The sequence below is a fragment of the Anopheles gambiae genome, chromosome 2, assembly GCF_943734735.2.
Source record: "Anopheles gambiae chromosome 2, idAnoGambNW_F1_1, whole genome shotgun sequence".
Classification (NCBI taxonomy): Eukaryota; Metazoa; Arthropoda; class Insecta; order Diptera; family Culicidae; genus Anopheles; species Anopheles gambiae.
Window position 1 is genome coordinate 33,092,805 of NC_064601.1, and position 17,791 is coordinate 33,110,595.

A 17,791-nucleotide genomic window follows, 5' to 3' on the forward strand; every position below is an offset into this window, starting at 1 on the left:
TCATATTTTATCGCTGGCCATACTGCTTTTAATTTTTTAGATGATTGCCATGACGTACTACAATCAATTAAAAATGTGTCTGGCCCCTAGTAGGCCCTGATGCCACAGTAAATAAATATTTTCTATAGAGTCAGTCTCCGGTGGTCTTAGCATTCTTAGCAGTTTTGCTAAAAACCGACGCCAGTGTAATTTTGTCTATAATTCTTTATAATCGCGTCCACGTGCATTGAAGTACATCGGAATTCATTGTCGAAGTAGTTATCAACGTGATAACAACAGTGTTTTATCATATTGTGCTCTGAGTTTATTTTAAACACGTATTTAATACTGTCCGGAATTAGAAACAAATTATTTTTACCTTGTTTTTAATTCCAAACAACCGAAGCAAATTCTTATTACATAAAAATAAGAATAAGGGGCTAATTACATAAAAATATTTGTTTAGACAGCGATGTAAACAAGAGCAACGACTCAGTGATAGTAATAAATTTACGATATTTGAATATAGATGTGTTCCAGGAGGCCACCGACCCTCAGAATTGGGTGTTCGAGCCTTAAAATAAGTTAAAATAAAAAAGATGTATTGTGTGTGTGTAAAAGTCAAGATAATTGACGAAATTTCGTGGCTGTCCGGAATTTGAATCAAAACGTCCGTAATATGAAACATGTCGTCGAAAATGTCCGGAATGTAAATCAAAATATCATTGTAATTTCATGCATTTTTGCGATGTTTCGAGTACAATTATTGGATTTTTTTTTATTTTTCCTCAAATGTAGAAGGTTTTCTTTTAGTTAACTGAGGTAAGCAGAGCTATTATGGCCGATTAAATTTGAATTAGCATGAAAACATCAAACGTCAAAAATTTCCTATGGGTCCGTAATTCGAAGCAATACGGTGTATGTATTGGTCAATTGTTGTGTTTGTTTTATCATTGGATTATTATGTGTGTGTATTAGCTAGCTATGTACTAACCAAATAGTTTCAGTAAAAGCCTGCACACTCACATGCAATTTGCATACACTGTTTTGCACAAATTATAGCTGAACCTGAGCGTTAAGCTTTATTTCTTGTAAGAGGGTTTCTTTTTTTTGCTTGATTTTTGCCTTTAAAGTATTTTTTTCCGGTACTACAGAAAATTGTTTATCTAAGCCATATATTGCATGGAAAATTCAATGAGACGAGAACAGAGATTAATGCTAAAAACTTCAACACATCTTCACCAAAAATAGATGTAAAAATAATAATAAACTTAACTAACCAACAAACAAACTCTTTCACATTACTGGTACCAATATATGGATACGCTAGCAGCAATTTAAATGCGATAAATCCCTTCATCGTCCCATTCGCAAACCGCACCCTGCAGGCGAGATTGTAAAGTTCAATGGCCTTTATCATCCTCCCTTCGGTCAGTCAGGCTTACAACTTCCGGCTCAACAGAACCTGCCGTTTGTGTGTATTTTGGTGAGTGTGTGTGTGTGTGTCGGTTCACTAATTAACCCTGAAGAAGAACATTGCCGAAGGTTGTTCCCTCTCAGCTTAGCACGGCCTAGCTCAGCCCATCCACCCCGGCCATTCGATTCCCTGCACCACCTACTAGGGGTGGAATTTTTCACGCACTGGACCAGAGACTGGACAAAGGGAAATCGGTTCCGGTCACCCTTAGGTACAGTAACATCTGTGATGTTTGAAAGTTCGGAACAGTCTCAGAAGAGTTTGATTCTTTGAATTTGTTTATTTTAAATGTTGTCTTAGATTTAAAAAAAAACACTAAAATACTGTAACTTTCTCTTACCTTAGTGAGCGTGTTTAAGTACTTCTACGCCGCTCGCCCAACGACATCCGGATTGCACTGTATTGGTACTGGTAGGAAGGTGAGGTAGAACTGGTACAGAGGCAATACGGACGTTCCGAACACCTCTTCTTCTTCTTCTTCTTCTTCTGCTTCTACTTAATACACACTTTCTTCTTTTCTTATCACAATATTATTATATCTTCTTCTCTCTACTATGTCGCGCTTAACTTGTTGCTAGTACAGTGGGATACATTCACGTTGGTCGGTCACTAGCGAACAGGCGAGAAGATAAAACAGACAACGTTCGATCATCGTTAGATGAAACTCCGAAACAACTTTCAATTACATTACATTCACACAAGCATAATATGTTTCATGTTGCAAACGCTTCTAAATATACTCGGCTTTTATTGCCCCTGCCAAGAATTTTTTTTAAAGACATTGAATCCACCATTTGAGCAATCAAAGTTGCTGTTCGTGGACAGATTGGACGGTTGGAGTTTTACACAACACCACCGGGAATGTAAAACTGTTCCTTTTTTTTGTTTCGCACCCAAACCCGATTTATAGTTTCTGTTGAATCGATATTTGTGACTTTACGAAACAGTTTAAGCTTCCACCTATTACATAGGGGCCGGAATAATGATAATAAAAAAAAAAACACGATCCCACCCAATACCCCCAATCACTCCCCCACCAAACCCATGAATCCATCATGATTCTTGAGGAAATAAAAAAAAAAGGAATGCAACCCCCTTCGATATTTTCTTCTATTTGACACGGAAACTTGAACATAAAAACTTCCAACGCTCCCACCTACCCACATGGTCCGAAGCGGGATTCAACAAAGGAAGAATGTGTCGTAAATCAAAAAAATAATCAATTTTGCTCCAGTTGGGGAAAACGGGAGCGTTGTGGAGAGACGCTGAACAACGCTGAAATGGAATCGCGTGAAGCAGTTTTAAAAAGGCATTGAAACGCACTTTTGCACCACACAAGTTCTACTAAGTTTCACAAATGTTCCCCCTTGTTGGGGATATTCACGCAGCGAAAGCACGTTGTATTTCCGCGAATACTTTTCGGCACGGAAGGGCGCACATTGCACAATTAGTCACACGCTGTTGGATTCGAGCATGCCCTCGGAACATTCACATTGCCGAAAATCCTACAGGATTCAAACAGGAAATTTTCCACAGATCACATCACCACTGATTGAACGGTCTAGTGTTCTGCGTGTGTGCCTGTGTAATGTCCTTATCGCTGCGGGCAACACTTCGGGCAAGTCACTCCAGGACGCGAGAAGCACACAAAACTTACGGGCACAAAACTTCACAGCGATAAAACACCAACACCTAACTAATCATTTCAAACACACTATAGCGTCCGTCCGGGGGATGGTATATGAGCGCACACAAACAGTGCGAATGTCGCGCGCGCGTTGCCGCACTGCTTGCAGTAGAACCGATGCCGGCCTGCTTTGTTGTACTATATGTTGTTGCCGTGTGTGGTTACACTTTTGCCTACTTTGGTTCACAAAATTTCCCCCCTAAAAAAAAAAAGAAATCTCCAACCCCTCGTAGCTCCGCTTCCGTCTGTGCGTGTGAGTGTATGTTTTTGCTTGTGTGTTCCTGGGGTAGCCGGGCTACACGCGCCGTTCCGGAGGCTACCGCTTCGGACGCGACTTTTTTACAGACTGACTGACTCGGTGCGGCGAAGGTGTGCGCCAGACTCGGACTCCCGAGCGGTCGCGGTTCCGAGCAACCGTCCATGTAACCACCCCGCCCGGCCCCGTGTCCGGCTGCTTAAGGGCACGACGACACTCCTCCCCCACCTCCCCCTCGTATAAGGCAGCAACAAAAAAGAACGCACTCGCCCCATTCCGTGCAGCGACCGCGCGCACCGGACAACACATGGCAACGAGCCGAGGACGAGCGCGAGACAGAGAAGTAGAGAGCAAGACAGAGAGAGAGATAGCACGGGCGTCATACAGAGAGAGACAGAAAATTTCAATCCTACACAATTTGTCGTCCTGCAGGCAGAAGGAGAGCAGTACTAAACCAGAGCGTTTGAACAGGACAGCAGGAGTGGTGGTGGTTTTGGGGAACAGGACAGCAGTCAGAGAGCGGAACAGCATGCAAACTTTTCTCCTGCCGATTTTTACTTCACGCTGGTCTGTTCACGTTCCTTTTCCACCAACACACGTTCGTGCTGGTGTAGTTGTGTGCGATCGGTTTCCCTTTCGTTTGTCCTGTTTTTTTTTTCCTCGTGCTGTTGGTTTGGTTTCTGCAATGAAGGCGCCCACTCGGTAAAATCTGGGGGAAAAAGGATATTTGAATTTCTCTCCGCTTTGGTGAGCACCGCCGCTCCCTGCACATCAATGCAGCTCGAAGGAAGGTTGCAGTCGCATCGCACTACACGCTGCCGACGCAGCTGATGGCTGGGAAGTGAGAAGGACAGAACGTGCTAAGGTAGGCACGATTTTTGACAACACATCCCTTTACGGCGTGGAACGTGTACAACTGGAAGGGAAGATACGAAAGGAAAATAGAAGAAAAAAAAACAAATAATCCACCCTCGCACATCGGTGCGGTGCGTTTTTCCGATGATATGCACTTCGCTTTATGTTTCTCACAGCATCCACACACACACTCGCACACACAGCGAACAGTTGCGATTTGCTGTAGCGCAAAAGCACACATGTGTTCACCTTCTACAATCCCTTCCACAAGGCTTACTTTGATGAATGATGAATTTTTGAAGTAAGAATGAAACAATAAACTTAACATTCGTGAATTGGTTAATATATTTCCGTTTATTTAAACATGTTTGTTCTCGCTTTTGCACTTGACTGTTTAATCTGTAAACAACATTTGTATGAAAAGCATTTTTCAGATTTTTGTTTTTGCACATCCAACCACTTTACACACACGCTGCAATTTGCACTGCACACACTGTGTGTTTCTCTTCCCCCGCCTGCTGAGCAAAAATTTGAGTGGAAATCCATCCCCTAGCCACAGGGTACCACCACCTAATTGTCACCACCACGTCGAACCGTATTTACTTATCTCTCGGTACACCACGTTACCGCTCGAAACAATTTTTGTTTTGTGTGCGCGCGCATATTTCTTTTCTTTTTTGTGTTGCCTTCGCTTGCATGTAACAACAGCCGAAAGGAACATACATTTTGGAACCGCTCTCGCAAAAAAGAAAAAAAGAAACGAAAAGGGGAATTCAAATTCGAACACACCAAAGTTGCTCACGCTCCTTCAACTGTACAACTTCCCCTTTTGCAGACAGCGATGTCGGTTTTACCAGTAGCGCACTCAGCACGCTTGGAGCACAGTGCAAATATGAAGGTGAGGACGATTCATGCATGCTAGTTTTGATGCTCCTATAAATGATGTTCTTTCGCGTTTTAGTTGCCCGTTGCCGTGCAGTTGGCAGAGCTCCATTGCTATACTGTGTGCGTCTAATATTTTACATAATAAATAGTCTTTGAAAGATTATTCTACGGACAACAAGCTAGTGATGGATATTTTGTGAGCATCTACCACAAAAGAGCTAATTTAAAATGTTTGAATACTTAAAAACAAACCTCTTAAAGCTATGTTTTAAACAGCGCGATTCCACTGGAAACTACTCAAATTCAAACATTATGCACTTTGCCTTGAGAATATTACACTCAACCGCATTCCATTGCACGAGTTTAAGCGTGTTGGAATAAACCAGAGCTTACGCGAGCGATAGAGAGCTAATTTCGATCTATCTACAACATACACCTCCCTCCAGTCAAATTCTTAAATTCTGTATCGGTTCAGCGCCAGCTCTACCTGCATCTGTATGAGGTTCTTGTTTTCTTCAAATATTTCCTTCGCCAGCATCTGGCGCTTCTGCTCGAGCAGCGCATTTTCCTTCACGTAATGTGCCATCAGTTTATCGTACTCCTCGCTAGCCGTCAGCGAGGCGTCCAGGCTGGCGGGCGCATTGTTCGCGCACCCATCCACCACTAGCAGCTTCTTCATCTTCACTATCTCATTGCGCTCCGTTTGAATGCGGGCCTGCAGTTGCGCTTTCCAGTTGACCAGCTCTTGATTTTCCAGCTGCAGCCGTATGAGCGTCAAGTACTCCGGATGGTTTTGGGGCAGCAGCAAAAACCCGTTGTCCGTCACGGTTACCTTATCACTTACCGGGACCGGGGCTTCCGAGGCGACCGGTTGACCTGCAGCGGCACCGTCCGCTTTCCCCACCACCGTCGCCATGGCCGTGTCGGGCGAATTGGCTATGGACAGTTTGCGTTCGGCCGGGGCCGTTTCGTCCGGCGTTTCTTGGGGTGTGTTTTTGGCTTCCGTGTTTGTGGCCGACTCGGTCGAGATCGCTGTTACCGTTTTGATCGACGACTCATCGTCCGAGCAGGACAGTTTCGCCTTTTGCAGATTCAAATCAATCGAAATGTCACCATCGACCGTGTCGTCGAGGCTTTTCTGTACGCAGTCTGACTTTTTCTCGAACGAGCGTAACTTGCGCTGCAATGAGTGGGAGGGAAAAGGGTGAGGAACTGGGGTGCGCAATGTTTGCTCATGTGGTTTAGCCATACGCGCTGTATGGCAGAAACGGGTTAGTTAGGCAAACTTACCTTCAGCTGTGTAATAATGCGCTGCACCTCCCAAAGCTGTTCTTCGCGCTTCTTCGTCACAAAGCCGGCATTCATTTCGGCGTGTATTTGTGCCAGCAAACTTTCCTGCTTTCTTAGCTCGGTCGATATTTCCTCGGGTGTTTCGGGTAGATTTGGGCTGGATGCTGTTATCGGTGGAACATACCTGAAAGTGAACGTGGAAACCGATATTAGCTGTAGAAATCTAGCTTCACTCAACGCAATGTCTCCGTACTTGAGCAAAAAGCTAGAAAGAAGCTTTACTCGAGTCTTTTTAAACATCACGACGGCAGGTTTTCTACGAGCACGAGACGTATTCAACGGTGCTTTTGAGAAAACTGTGCCAACGAGCGTAATGCACTACACGCGGACAACCATTGCTTTCTTATCTTGAGTTGTTTGAGCTATGCTGACGGTACACAACTTATCTAGATACACGGGCAATCAACCGAAAGCCGAAACAACCCTACCAGATACTCACTTATGTAAGATGGTGTCGGCAAACAGCGTGCTACAGTGGCACAGTATCGCCACGAAGAGGCGGTGCGACATCTGAAGCGTCGGACTCAGCAGCATCGCAATGTTCTGCGCGTTCATCTTGGTGAAATCTTCATTCTGCGTCACGGCATCGACGTGCATAAACATCCAGGACAGCAGGGTTCGGTTGCAGCTGGGCAGCTGCTCGACCAAGCACACCAGCTCCTGCTCCTGCTGGGAAACCTGCGAATGGGAGGCCACCTCCTCGAAGCGCGACGACAGATCGGTGGTAAGTATCGGTTCCGGCAGCTCGCGCAAAAACATCTTCAGCAGTCCGCAGGCAATCGGCACGTCCATCTCACCGCTGCACGATCCCTCGCGGTTATTGTACGTACGCTTCAGCTGCTGCAGCTTTGTCTTGACCGCCTCCACCTTGTAGATCTGTTCGCTCTGCAGACCATGCTCCTGCAGGTAATCGATACAGTCGCGCACAACCAGCGGCAGGTTTATGCCGTCGTGGCAGCGACTCCGCTCGGTTGCCAGGCCCAGCGACACGCCAAAGATGGGCTGTGCGTCGCCCAGCTCCAGCACCTCCTCGCTGACGCTGCCCTGCTTCAGCTTTTTCTCCTTCTTGTCTTTCGATTTTTCCTTCTTCTCCTTTTCCTTCTTTTCCTTGTCCTTTTTCTTGTCCTTTTCCTTTTCGCCCTTCTCCGGCGGTTTCACGCTTTCCTCCTGCTTCGACGTTTCCGGCCTGTCCTTGTCCTTTTCACGCGACTTTTCCCTCTTTTCCTTGCTCTTCGACGGAAACTTGAAGGTTTTGGATTTTTTCGTTTTCGACGGGCTCCTGCCAAAGAGAAATATTGATTTACTCCACATACTCACACCGGTATACAGTGCACATGGAAATGGGTGCACACAGAGCGGGCGTTCTTCTGCACTGCACTGCAAGTGCGACTGAGCAGCACACATGCTGCTGCTGCTGCTGCTGCCGCCGCCGTACACTAATGCACATGCACTCCCGCCAGCGCCCCAAAACCCCTGTGCACTCCCGGGTGAGGAGAGGGAGAAAGCAACGCTCTTACTTTGTTTCGAGCTCCTCTTCCGGCGAGCTTTCACCTTCCAGGGTGGCGTAAGCTGTTTTCTTTTCCTTCTTATCCTTTCTGCGGCCTATGAGCAGCTCCTTTTTGCTGACCTTTTCCGGATCAGCGTCACTAACTGTTGAATGTGACCAAAAAAAAAGCAGACAAAAGAAGAAACACCTCAGTTAGCTCTCGCGTCTGTTCGGTCCCCGGCCGAAAACGGGCGTGTCGTAGGGCCCCATCTACGGGATACGCACAATCTTTGTCATCCTTTTTGCTTTTCCCACTAGCATCGGAACCGTATAGGCCGGGAAAATCTTTTTCCACACAATCCGGACTATCGAAATCCATCGCGACTTTGCACACCACGGGAAATTGATCGGGAAGGTGCGCGATTTGTTGTTGTTTACTTTTCTTTGCCCCAGCAGCGAATGACATTTGACGGGCTGCAAATTCACCACACCATTCAGCAGCGCAGCTCGGTGTGGTGTAATCTATTTCACCACCCTGCAAGGATTTCAAAGGATCTGCCGTTCACGGACCATTGCGAGGGTATTTCTTTCTTGCGCTTTAAATTAACAATATGGAACGAAGCTCGAAACTGGAGTTTAACTATAGGAGGACTTTTAGTTTATTCGTAAAATTTACAACTAACAAAAACGTGATTAAAACATTATGTCGGGGTAGACGACAGGAGCACAAACATGACCCATAGATGAAGCACGGCCACATAAACTATCACAAGAATGCGGATCAGCGGGTAGCGACGCAGAAACACGCCCAACCGTATGCCGATCGAATCGAGCGACGAGTATGCCCGTTTCATTCGCCGAGCGACGTTGTTGTCGAATGGCGTTTCGAGCATAAAGTTTGGGACTTGCGATTTGGCTGAAAGGTAGAGAAGACAGTTTAGAAACGAATTCATTTGTACTCCTGCATCACCCACAAGTCCAAGGGTTGTGTGTTTTTACCATCATCAGTTACGTTGCTATTTAGATAGACTGCCCGTTGCTGCCTCACTTGCGATGCGGTATTTCTATACTGGTTCTGGAATAAAATACGGTTTTGTTTCCATTAGAAAAATACAAAATTCAGCGCTTGATTTTACACATCGAACCCTACCTCCAACTTTTCCAGCTGTATTCGAAGTGCGTTCCGTTCGACTGTGACGGTTTCCAGCGCCGTTTGCTTTTGCACTAACGACTGCGTTAACGAAGCTAGCCGATCTTCCTGATCATTTAGTGGACTAACCGGTCGGGTGTGGATTTTGTTCCGAAGTTTGCTGTTCTCCGACTCTCTGAAAATGGGGGAATAAAACACGCTTAAAAAGAGTTCACCCATACAGCAAAATAACCCTACTCTAGTACATACTTTTCATGCAGTCGTAGCGTGAAGCTGGTGCGTTGTTTAATCAAATCCTCCCGAACGGATGCTAGTTCCCTTTGCTTCAGTTTAAAATCATCCTCCAGGACGCTAAACTTATCAGCATCCAGCAGAATTTGCTGCTGCAGCCGTTGTACATTCTGTTCTAGTGCGTGTACTGTTACCCGCAGCTTTTCTTCCGCGTTCATCCACTGCGCTTCGCGCTGTTTCATCCGGTCATTCAGGCTGGTCAGCTCTTCCGCCAGGTTAGCTTTCTCTTGTCGCGTTTGTTCCAGCTCTATTTGCAATATCTGTTCCGCATTGCTGTGCTTGGAGTCGGTTGAATCGGTCGAGTCCGTTCTACCGCTGCCACTCATCTGCTCTTTCAACTGTTCAATCGTTTTCTCTTTCAGCTGCAGTGTCGCATGTGCCCGAACGCGATACTGCTGCAGCTCGGTCAGCGCATTTTCCGTCTCGAGCCTTGCCATGTCCAGCTTGGAGTTCAGCTCCTGCTCACTCTGTATGTGCTTGGCAATCGTTGATTCCAGCTCGGAGATGGATTTCACGTACTTGCCGTTGGCCTCCTCGAGGCTGAGCAGCTTTCCCGCCAAAGCCATTTTCTCCTCGGACAGGTTCTGGCACAGCACCTCGAGCTCGAGCAGTTTGCTTTCCGTCTCGCCATTGCTAAGCTGCTGCGACAGTGTACTATCAAGCTCACTTTTCAGCTCGTCCCGCTCGGCCTTAATTTCGGCCAGCACGATTTTGATCGCCGCCAGCTCCTGCTCGATGCTGTAGCTCGGTTCCGGTTTGCTGTAGCTCGCATTTTCCGCCACTGCCTCACTCATATCGATCACTGTGCCTTCCTTCTTTGAGTTCAGCGAACTGCGCCTGGACGATGCTTCGGACGCATTCAGCTTCTCGGACTTGGACGATTGTGTTTCCACCTCCGCGTCTAAGCTTTTTTCGTTCGAAGCACTCGACGCCGAGCGCACCATCCCTCGGGCTGGTTTTTTGTTCAGCAGCGTACTTTTCTGGACAACCCTCGGCTTGGGTGCTGGCTGGTGCGGAGGAACTTCATTCGTCATCACACTGACCTCGATGAGGGGAGCACCTTCCACATCATCAGACATGGGACGTGTTTGCAGCACCGTCGCCGCATTCTGATCAATTTTCGTGAGTATGTTTTCCGCTTTGCCCGCCAAATCTTGGAACCAGGACATGGCGCATCGAACGTTTTAATACTTTCAGCTTGGAATGTTTTACAAGAACTCGGTTGAAGATGGTGCACACAGATTGTACGTGAAATTGCTTCTTTTTTTTCTGTGTGGTGTGGAATGTAAATATTTACGTCTGTCACGCTGAAGGCAGCTGTCAAAAGTGGCAGTGCTGCCAGCAAATTCAATTTTCGAGGACAATGTTTACCACTGGGTTTGTTTACATTTCCACCTTCAACGAATATCCTTTTTTTGGTGCAAGTGCCCACATTCGATTCGTCCCGATGGGTGAACGATACTTTGCCAATCCTTATGATGACTACGACGAAAAAACGCACGGCAAGGAGGAGAATCAGCTGGTTGCTCGGGAGAGCGTGCTGCAGCTTATCAAAAAGTACGTGGACATTATTCAACAAAATGTAAACAGCAAGATGCGCGACGATCTCTATGTGGGAATCGCAGGTTGGTATTGATTATTTTCAAAGAGAATCGCTGCAATAATACAATAAATGTTCAACAATCTCCCCTTAGGAATTGCTTTCATGTTTTGGAAACTTGCACAGTCGGACGAAACAAAGCACATGTTTCCATGTTTGGATCTTGCATCGAAATACATTGGCGAAGCTAAGCACCGCTCGAGGGAAAAACGCGATAAATCGAGCAAAAATGCCGTTGCCTTTCTGTGCGGCGGTTCCGGCATTGCGGCCGTATCTGCAGCAATCGCCAACGAAATGGGAAAACTGCAAGAGATGGAGAACGATTTGGAAAGCTTCCTACAGGGATGTCCACCGTGTGCCAACGTCAAAGGCACCGACGCAGATGAAGTGCTTGTAGGACGGGCCGGTTACCTACACGGAGCGTACTGGTTGAATCAAGCAATCACACCGAAACCAATCGAAAACGAAGCAATTTCCGAAATATGCCAAACGCTCATAAAGCGTGGCCGCAGTGTAGCACACTCACTGCGCTTAGCGGTTCCTCTGATGTATGAATACCATGAAAAGGCGTATCTCGGTGCGGCTCACGGAGTTTGTGCTATCCTGCACGCTCTGCTAGAATCGCCCTGGTTCGATCGGGACGCAACGGATCGCTTCAGTGGTTCCTCTACCAAATTAGCCGACATCAAAAGTACGATCGATTACGTGCTCACGCTGCAGGATGGCAGTGGAAACTTTCCTACGCGAATCGATTCGAACCGAATGCTCGTCCACTGGTGCCATGGATGTGGTGGAGCGATTTATCTGTTCGCTAAAGCCTTTCTCACCTTCCGCGAGGACAAGTATCTCGATTGTTGCAGAAAATGCGCCGACGAACTCTGGCGCCATGGACTGTTGCGCAAGGGGCCGGGCATTTGTCACGGGGTAGCCGGTAATGGGTATGCCTTCCTGCTGATGTACCGCTTAACGGGTGAGAAGCGTTATCTGTATCGGGCGGTAAAGTTTGCTGAATTTCTAAACTCAAGCTCCTTTGCAAGCGTGCTGCTTGCACCCGATCGCCCCTTCAGCTTGTACGAGGGGTTGGCGGGGACGGTATGCTTTTTGGTCGATCTGCTCACTCCCATGCGGTCCTCGTTTCCATTCATGGATGTGTTTGAACGAAAATGTGTTTAAAAATAAAATTGACCATTTGTAAACTCTAAATTCCCAGACTATGGACTTAGTATCGAGAATGGACTCCCGAACCAAAAATGCCGAATCTCACCCCGCTCTAGGTAGATAAATGCAGCGTAGCAGAATGAAAGGCGGTTCCGGTATGCGCAACCACAGTGCGCTGTAACTTCGTGCTTGCAACTATCAACTATAAACAGTTCGTTGTTGGCCCCTCGCGGATTGATGTAGCGGGCAGCCTGCTTGCCGAAACTCACCTGCCGCAATGATGCCGAGGCACGTCGCGTCTGCATCATCCGAGCCACAACGGGGCTGTGTGACCTTGGCTAGCCCGCTGGGCGGCATAACAATCGAACGTGGTACATGGCTGGGAGCCTCCAGCCAGCAACCAGCCCAACGATCGGTTTCAACGTATAAAACCACCCCCGGGAGTCTTTGGTGCCGTCAGTCGTTTTGACGGTCAAGTTCAGAACAGTTTGCTCACCTGCGGAAAAGGTGACCCGATTGCCGATCAACAACCATCATGAGGATCGTTGTAGCGCTGGTGGTTGTCCTAGTGGCGCTGGCCGTGGCCGACGCAAAGTGCAACAAGTGCAATCACAACGAGTGCGAATGTGAGCTGAAGATTGCCCGCGGGCCAACGCCTCAAGTGTTCCCATTTTTCAAGAAGAAAAAGTGCAACGTTACTAAGCCGCTGGAGCTGAAGCCGACGCCGGACGTTTGCTCCTGCGAACAGGAGTACCGCATTCGTCCCTCCTGCTCGGAGCACATCGAGCCGAAGTTTGCCAAGTCGCGATCGTGCGAGTGTGGTTTCGATCATCATCCAGCGCAACCGAAACCGTAAATAAAGCGCGCCATACACTTGCGCACCGACGCCCGGTTACGCAACGCAGTCAAGACTAATGTTAAGTGGTTATTTTATTTTTATTCTTTTCGCAGCAAATATTCCGTCGACATGATCAGCCAGCAGCTGGCCATCGAGCACGCAAACAAGCAAAGAATCCCGGAAACGGACCTGCACATGTACATTAACCCGATGGCACCGCCACCGACGCCCAAGTGCGATAGCATCGCGGAGGAGCAACTGTACAAGCTGCACAAGCACGTGCTGGAGCTGAAGCCACCGAAGCGGAAGCGCGTCCACTATCGCGTCCACTCCTCGGAGGAGGCGGAAGGGGCACCGTGCAATCCGAAGGGTCAGAGCTACTATGACATCTGCTACGGCAAGGTGGAGGTGAAGGAGCCGAAGTTTAACTTGCGTCCGCAGGATGGGCCAGTGTGTGACAACTGCCAGGACAAATCGACGGCAGAGGAGATGGACGAGTCGGAGGAGGACTATTCTCCCGAGCAGCCCATCAAGTACTGCTCGAAGTGTTCGAAGACTAAGAGCAAATGTGGTTGTGCGACGTGTGCCAATAGTTACGTCGAAGAGACGGAAGAGGACGACAGTCCGTACTTCCGTCGGGCACGCTCTTCCGATGATGGCGTATCGGGGCTGGTAGTCTAGGATGTGAATGGGAGGGCAGACTATTTCGCTGATTTCCTGTTGTGATATGCTAGTATAAACCTAGTGGTTTGCTGTTCCACATTTGCATACATGCTTGTACATAATAACAAGAAAATATAATGTTTTTGTGATAATTATATCTGAGAGTTTTGATTTCTAACGTCGGTTTCAGGTTTCTTACGTTTCAGCATTCCAATTAGATAGTCTATAGCTATCAACAATGGATAGAGATGGTCTGTTCTGGTCATTAGACCAAGAATCGTGGAGACCACAAATTGAGAAATTTCATTCTATCACTTCTTTATTGATACTAAATTCCACGAGGTCATTAACCCTAGACTTCAAAGTTTTCCTCAAAGTTTTCATTGAAAGTTATTAGAACGATCTGATAGAATGGTCAGTCTTTCTTGATCTTCTTTTGCCGGATCCTTTCCATAACAGATGCAACCCGAAAGATTATATCCAAAATGACCATAAAACTGCTGAAATTCCAATTATTAATATAATACAAATTTAATTTAATTTTACGTCCACATGTATAAGAACTTTGCCCTAGCATTGAATGATCTAGGCTATGTTTTACCTAGCAGTAGCGTACAAACCCAATCCAGTATTTTGAAGAGCGCCCGGTCTACATGGGATTTGCAGTCTTCAGAGCCAACAAGTGGTTTAGTAATGTATGGAATGGTTGCACTACAGGAGCGTTCCGAAATCACCCCACACAAACCCAGTTAGATGATCTTCATCTGCTGTAAAATAATCCTAAATCATCATGAAAAAAGCCAAAATTTTATAAATTAATCTAAAATACGGACATCAGACATTATAGCCATTTTTACCCATAGCAGTATGTTAGTCACCGCTGTGTACAGGAGACGAAGTGTTATTGAACTACCGTCTGCCGCAGATAATACCATTACCCACAGACGGTACAGACTCAACCAGCAAAAAGGTGCCAATTTTCGTGCACAAAAACGAATGTAGTCTGAAGACTTAAGACGGATAAGACGGATTGAACTGTGAACGTCACGTCTGCTTCAATGATTCAAGTTTCTACTTCAACAATCATTCCAATCATTATCGAGTAAGCTCCTTCTCCACCATGGACGCTTATTTGATAATCCAGTATCATTGTAATGACGTGCCCGTGCCAAGGTCACTCTCGACCTGTTCGTGTCTACAACGTACTACATGATCTAACGATTGTACTGCCAAACGCATATATGTAAATTAAAATATTTATGAAATGTTTTATTATTTTTATTCATTATTTAAAGCGTAGACTGTCAACAGACTTGCCGCACGTGCTAAAAAGTGCTTACCAAACTACCAGCTAATCCACGTTTAGCAGGCGAGAGAGTGATTCAACAATCTCACAACCTCCCCAACACTGGCGCATTGCGCGTTTATCTGCCTAAACGCTTTGATGCGCCGGCGCTTTTTCGCGCAAATGAAAAGCTTCACCACACCTTGCGCTCCAGTTTGCTTTGGCGCGAAATGCTTATCGGACACAAAAATCCTTACCACAGCGTGCCAAACGTGGCCAAACATGCTGAGCCCGTGAGACTCCACTGCTATGCCACCTATGGGGAGTTGTGTTGTTCCTACGTAGTAAAACAAACCGCGCAATGAGCTCACCCATTTGCACTACGTGACCTTTCTTGAGGCGCTTTATGTAACGCTCGGCTACCGTTTGTAATCGTTCTACGCGAAAGCAAACCACTGTCGACCATCGTACGGCGCGTGCACTCCCCTGTTATCCGAGCTCTTCGTTATCTGTCGCAGTATGTCCGAAATGTGCGCCGGCGTGTTGTAAGCCGTGTTGTGCCGTTTGGGGTTAGAAAAGTTATAAAACATTCCCACCGTAGCTGGTCAGCTTCCAGAGCTCACCTGTGACAAGATGAAGTTCGTTGGCTGGATCGTGCTTACCGCGGTGGTGCTGGTGATCTGCGTCGGGGTGCGATGGGGCGATGCCTTACCCGCCCGCGATGGCTATCCGCGCGAACCGTGCTGCAAGGACTGTCCCGCCTGTCGGCATCATTTCGACGTGGAGGCGCCGAAGGATCCGGGCTGCCGGAAGCTGCACAACTTCCACTACGATGTGGAAAAGTTTACCGACTGCCATAAGGAAACGTACGATCGGTTGGATGCGGCTGTGGAGGATTTGCCCGAGCGGGGCTGCCGGAAGTAAGTGATCGCACTGTGATCGGATGCGGGAGGGAACAGTTCTCTTTAAAGATGTTGGTGTATTTGTGTGTATTTGTTTTGGCCATGTAGATCGTACCATTATCACTACGACGTCCAGAAGCCGTGCTGTTGCGAGGAGGAAAACTACGACACTTACGATTTCGAGGTGCTGGAGCCGAAAAGGAAGCCAAAGTGCTCCAAAGTGAAGCTGGAAGCGTACGCGGATCATCCTGTGCGGGGTAAGTTGGCGCGACTGTGCGATCGGTTTTTGGAAGTGAGTTATCGTGAAAATGCTCACCATCTATGTCCTTCGTTTGCTTTCTTTTCGTCGTTACAGAGTGTCAGTGCGACTGCCGGAATAGACGGTACGTGATAAACGGGATGAACGGTAGCCGAACGCTGCCGGACGACGATAGTGATCGTAATCGCATACCGAGAATGCGCCGTGGTATTATGGATCCTTTTCCAACGGATCACCGCACAAACGCACCATGCGAAACTGGCGCACCGATGCACTTTTTCTACTCCACCCCACAGCACGGGCCGGGAAGGGCAAACTTGCGCGCCAGAAGGCTTGCTTTGCGCCGGGACCTTCCGCATCGATTCAGAGCAAAGCGCAAAGAGTTCGATATGAACGGTGGAAGTGGGTTTTGGTGTCGCTGTATGCCCTTGGAGCGGGATCGGGATGGTTATGTACAGAGCGGTAAACCGGACGAGCTGGTTGGTGCGCCGGCAAGATCATCGGCCGCCCTCCGGGGTGGCCCCGTTGAGCCTGCCGTGTACATTGGCGACGCCTCGAACCCGGTGACGTACGAGCAGATCAAAAAGCATCTCGATGCCCTGCCAAGGGAAGACTACAGCCCCACGACGAACGATGTGATCGGCAATTTGACCGTTCTGTTCTATGATATTTATCAGCAAAAGCATAAGAAGAATTTTACCCTCCCGTTGAAGTACGGTACGCGTACCGTAATCGATCAGGGGGACGGCATACATACGTACGATATTGGGCCGATCGAGGGGGAGTACAAGCCGCCCAAGTTGAATCGCATTGCGACCAAGGGTTTGCGCCTGATCGGCAGGAAAATTGACCGCAAAACGGATCCGTCCGCTGGGCAGCGAAGCAATCGGTTGCGCAACCGTCCACGAAAGGGCGCTTGAGGGTTAATTTGAATTGTAGGCTTTAACGTATTTTAAGATAGTTTTATTGTACATGCAGTGTTAAATCGATTTAATTTAATTTTACTTCATTACTCTCTTCTCGAACACATCATTAGCTGACCTGGACGATCTTGATCTGACGATCATTTCTTCGACTGGGCCACGGCTATACCTGGCTAACCTGGTGGACGTTGTAAAGGGACAGGACAAATATGTTGAGGTGACTTATTTCCAGACGTGACGCGTCCCAACATAGACTTGAAGCATTTCCTATTGAGAATTGCTCAGACGATCGGACGAGGAGAACAAACTTATTAAGTGTAAAAAAATATAAATAAAAAAAGACCAAAACTGAAGTAATGCTGAATGTTTTATGAAGTGTTTTAGGCCACGGAAAACCAAGTACCAAATGCTCTATTATTTGGTTGGATAGTCTGGGTTTGGTTGGAAAGCTGAACGGGATCGATTCTCATTTGGGGACCATCCAATCAGTTATATTATTTCACAAAATAACCATCAAATTGTAGAACATATTGCACACCATACTCTTTGTAAGAATATTCTATTTAGCAAATTTATGCGTTTGTGCTTTCAGTACATAATTTAATGAAAATAGTTGAGGAATGGAATGGCCTTGCTTTTGGTTTATGAATTGCCAAATTTCCATTTAAATAGAACGAGAAAATTTCCATTAAAATTTCGATGCCACCTTCGCTCGATCACTTAACGAACCTTTAGGACAAGAATGAT

The 17,791-nt window shown here is 47.0% G+C and overlaps 6 protein-coding genes across 7 annotated transcripts in view; 3 read left to right on the forward strand and 3 right to left on the reverse strand.

The window, feature by feature from the left end:
• The window catches only part of LOC5667465 (uncharacterized), a 48,980-nt gene extending 45,499 nt beyond the window's left edge, over positions 1-3,481 (reverse strand). Inside the window, exons 1-2 of one of the 2 annotated variants that reach the window (XM_061647022.1) lie at positions 3,368-3,481; positions 1,797-2,065 (exon numbers count right to left, since the gene is read on the reverse strand). The gene's annotated coding sequence lies outside the window, so the exon portion shown is untranslated. The other variant, XM_061647024.1, reaches the window with a different exon arrangement.
• A 1,104-nt stretch (positions 3,482-4,585) lies between these two features.
• LOC1273818 (ralA-binding protein 1) lies at positions 4,586-8,546 on the reverse strand. Its single transcript, XM_312836.6, has 5 exons — positions 8,261-8,546; positions 8,007-8,139; positions 6,929-7,768; positions 6,430-6,613; positions 4,586-6,319 (listed from the first exon to the last, which is right to left on the reverse strand). Exons 1-5 carry the CDS (start codon positions 8,439-8,441, stop codon positions 5,594-5,596), a joined length of 2,064 nt encoding a protein of 687 aa, XP_312836.6. The 5' UTR covers positions 8,442-8,546; the 3' UTR covers positions 4,586-5,593.
• Positions 8,547-8,610: 64 nt separating this feature from the next.
• Positions 8,611-10,585, reverse strand: LOC5667466 (golgin-84). The gene is made up of 4 exons (XM_061643392.1): positions 9,375-10,585; positions 9,126-9,300; positions 8,975-9,050; positions 8,611-8,891 (listed from the first exon to the last, which is right to left on the reverse strand). The coding sequence occupies exons 1-4, from the start codon at positions 10,583-10,585 to the stop codon at positions 8,677-8,679; spliced, it is 1,677 nt and encodes a 558-aa protein (XP_061499376.1). The 3' UTR covers positions 8,611-8,676.
• A 45-nt stretch (positions 10,586-10,630) lies between these two features.
• Positions 10,631-12,219, forward strand: LOC1273820 (lanC-like protein 3 homolog). Its single transcript, XM_312838.6, has 2 exons — positions 10,631-11,041; positions 11,111-12,219. Exons 1-2 carry the CDS (start codon positions 10,780-10,782, stop codon positions 12,187-12,189), a joined length of 1,341 nt encoding a protein of 446 aa, XP_312838.5. The 5' UTR covers positions 10,631-10,779; the 3' UTR covers positions 12,190-12,219.
• Positions 12,220-12,256: 37 nt separating this feature from the next.
• Positions 12,257-13,832, forward strand: LOC5667463 (uncharacterized). The gene is made up of 2 exons (XM_001688356.3): positions 12,257-13,026; positions 13,126-13,832. The coding sequence occupies exons 1-2, from the start codon at positions 12,710-12,712 to the stop codon at positions 13,691-13,693; spliced, it is 885 nt and encodes a 294-aa protein (XP_001688408.3). The 5' UTR covers positions 12,257-12,709; the 3' UTR covers positions 13,694-13,832.
• A 1,600-nt stretch (positions 13,833-15,432) lies between these two features.
• On the forward strand, positions 15,433-17,690 carry LOC3290757 (uncharacterized). The gene is made up of 3 exons (XM_562918.5): positions 15,433-15,880; positions 15,971-16,119; positions 16,218-17,690. The coding sequence occupies exons 1-3, from the start codon at positions 15,594-15,596 to the stop codon at positions 17,039-17,041; spliced, it is 1,260 nt and encodes a 419-aa protein (XP_562918.5). The 5' UTR covers positions 15,433-15,593; the 3' UTR covers positions 17,042-17,690.
• Positions 17,691-17,791: the final 101 nt, after the last annotated feature.

What these genes read in the sequence shown, in the direction of transcription:
- LOC1273818 (XM_312836.6), bottom strand. Translation starts at nt 8,441, where the DNA reads ATGTCATTCGCTGCTGGGGCAAAGAAAAGTAAACAACAACAAATCGCG. An exon ending in GAAGAGGAGCTCGAAACAAA is followed by an intron (nt 7,769 to 8,006) that starts GTAAGAGCGTTG and finishes TCTCTTTGGCAG; the next exon opens with GAGCCCGTCGAAAACGAAAA. An exon ending in GCATTATTACACAGCTGAAG is followed by an intron (nt 6,320 to 6,429) that starts GTAAGTTTGCCT and finishes CACTCATTGCAG; the next exon opens with CGCAAGTTACGCTCGTTCGA.
- LOC5667466 (XM_061643392.1), bottom strand. Translation starts at nt 10,585, where the DNA reads ATGTCCTGGTTCCAAGATTTGGCGGGCAAAGCGGAAAACATACTCACG. An exon ending in TACAGCTGGAAAAGTTGGAG is followed by an intron (nt 9,051 to 9,125) that starts GTAGGGTTCGAT and finishes ATTTTATTCCAG; the next exon opens with AACCAGTATAGAAATACCGC. An exon ending in TAGCAACGTAACTGATGATG is followed by an intron (nt 8,892 to 8,974) that starts GTAAAAACACAC and finishes TCTACCTTTCAG; the next exon opens with CCAAATCGCAAGTCCCAAAC.
- LOC1273820 (XM_312838.6), top strand. Translation starts at nt 10,780, where the DNA reads ATGTTTACCACTGGGTTTGTTTACATTTCCACCTTCAACGAATATCCT. An exon ending in TCTCTATGTGGGAATCGCAG is followed by an intron (nt 11,042 to 11,110) that starts GTTGGTATTGAT and finishes ATCTCCCCTTAG; the next exon opens with GAATTGCTTTCATGTTTTGG.
- LOC5667463 (XM_001688356.3), top strand. Translation starts at nt 12,710, where the DNA reads ATGAGGATCGTTGTAGCGCTGGTGGTTGTCCTAGTGGCGCTGGCCGTG. An exon ending in CATCCAGCGCAACCGAAACC is followed by an intron (nt 13,027 to 13,125) that starts GTAAATAAAGCG and finishes TTCTTTTCGCAG; the next exon opens with CAAATATTCCGTCGACATGA.
- LOC3290757 (XM_562918.5), top strand. Translation starts at nt 15,594, where the DNA reads ATGAAGTTCGTTGGCTGGATCGTGCTTACCGCGGTGGTGCTGGTGATC. An exon ending in CCCGAGCGGGGCTGCCGGAA is followed by an intron (nt 15,881 to 15,970) that starts GTAAGTGATCGC and finishes TTGGCCATGTAG; the next exon opens with ATCGTACCATTATCACTACG. An exon ending in CGCGGATCATCCTGTGCGGG is followed by an intron (nt 16,120 to 16,217) that starts GTAAGTTGGCGC and finishes TCGTCGTTACAG; the next exon opens with AGTGTCAGTGCGACTGCCGG.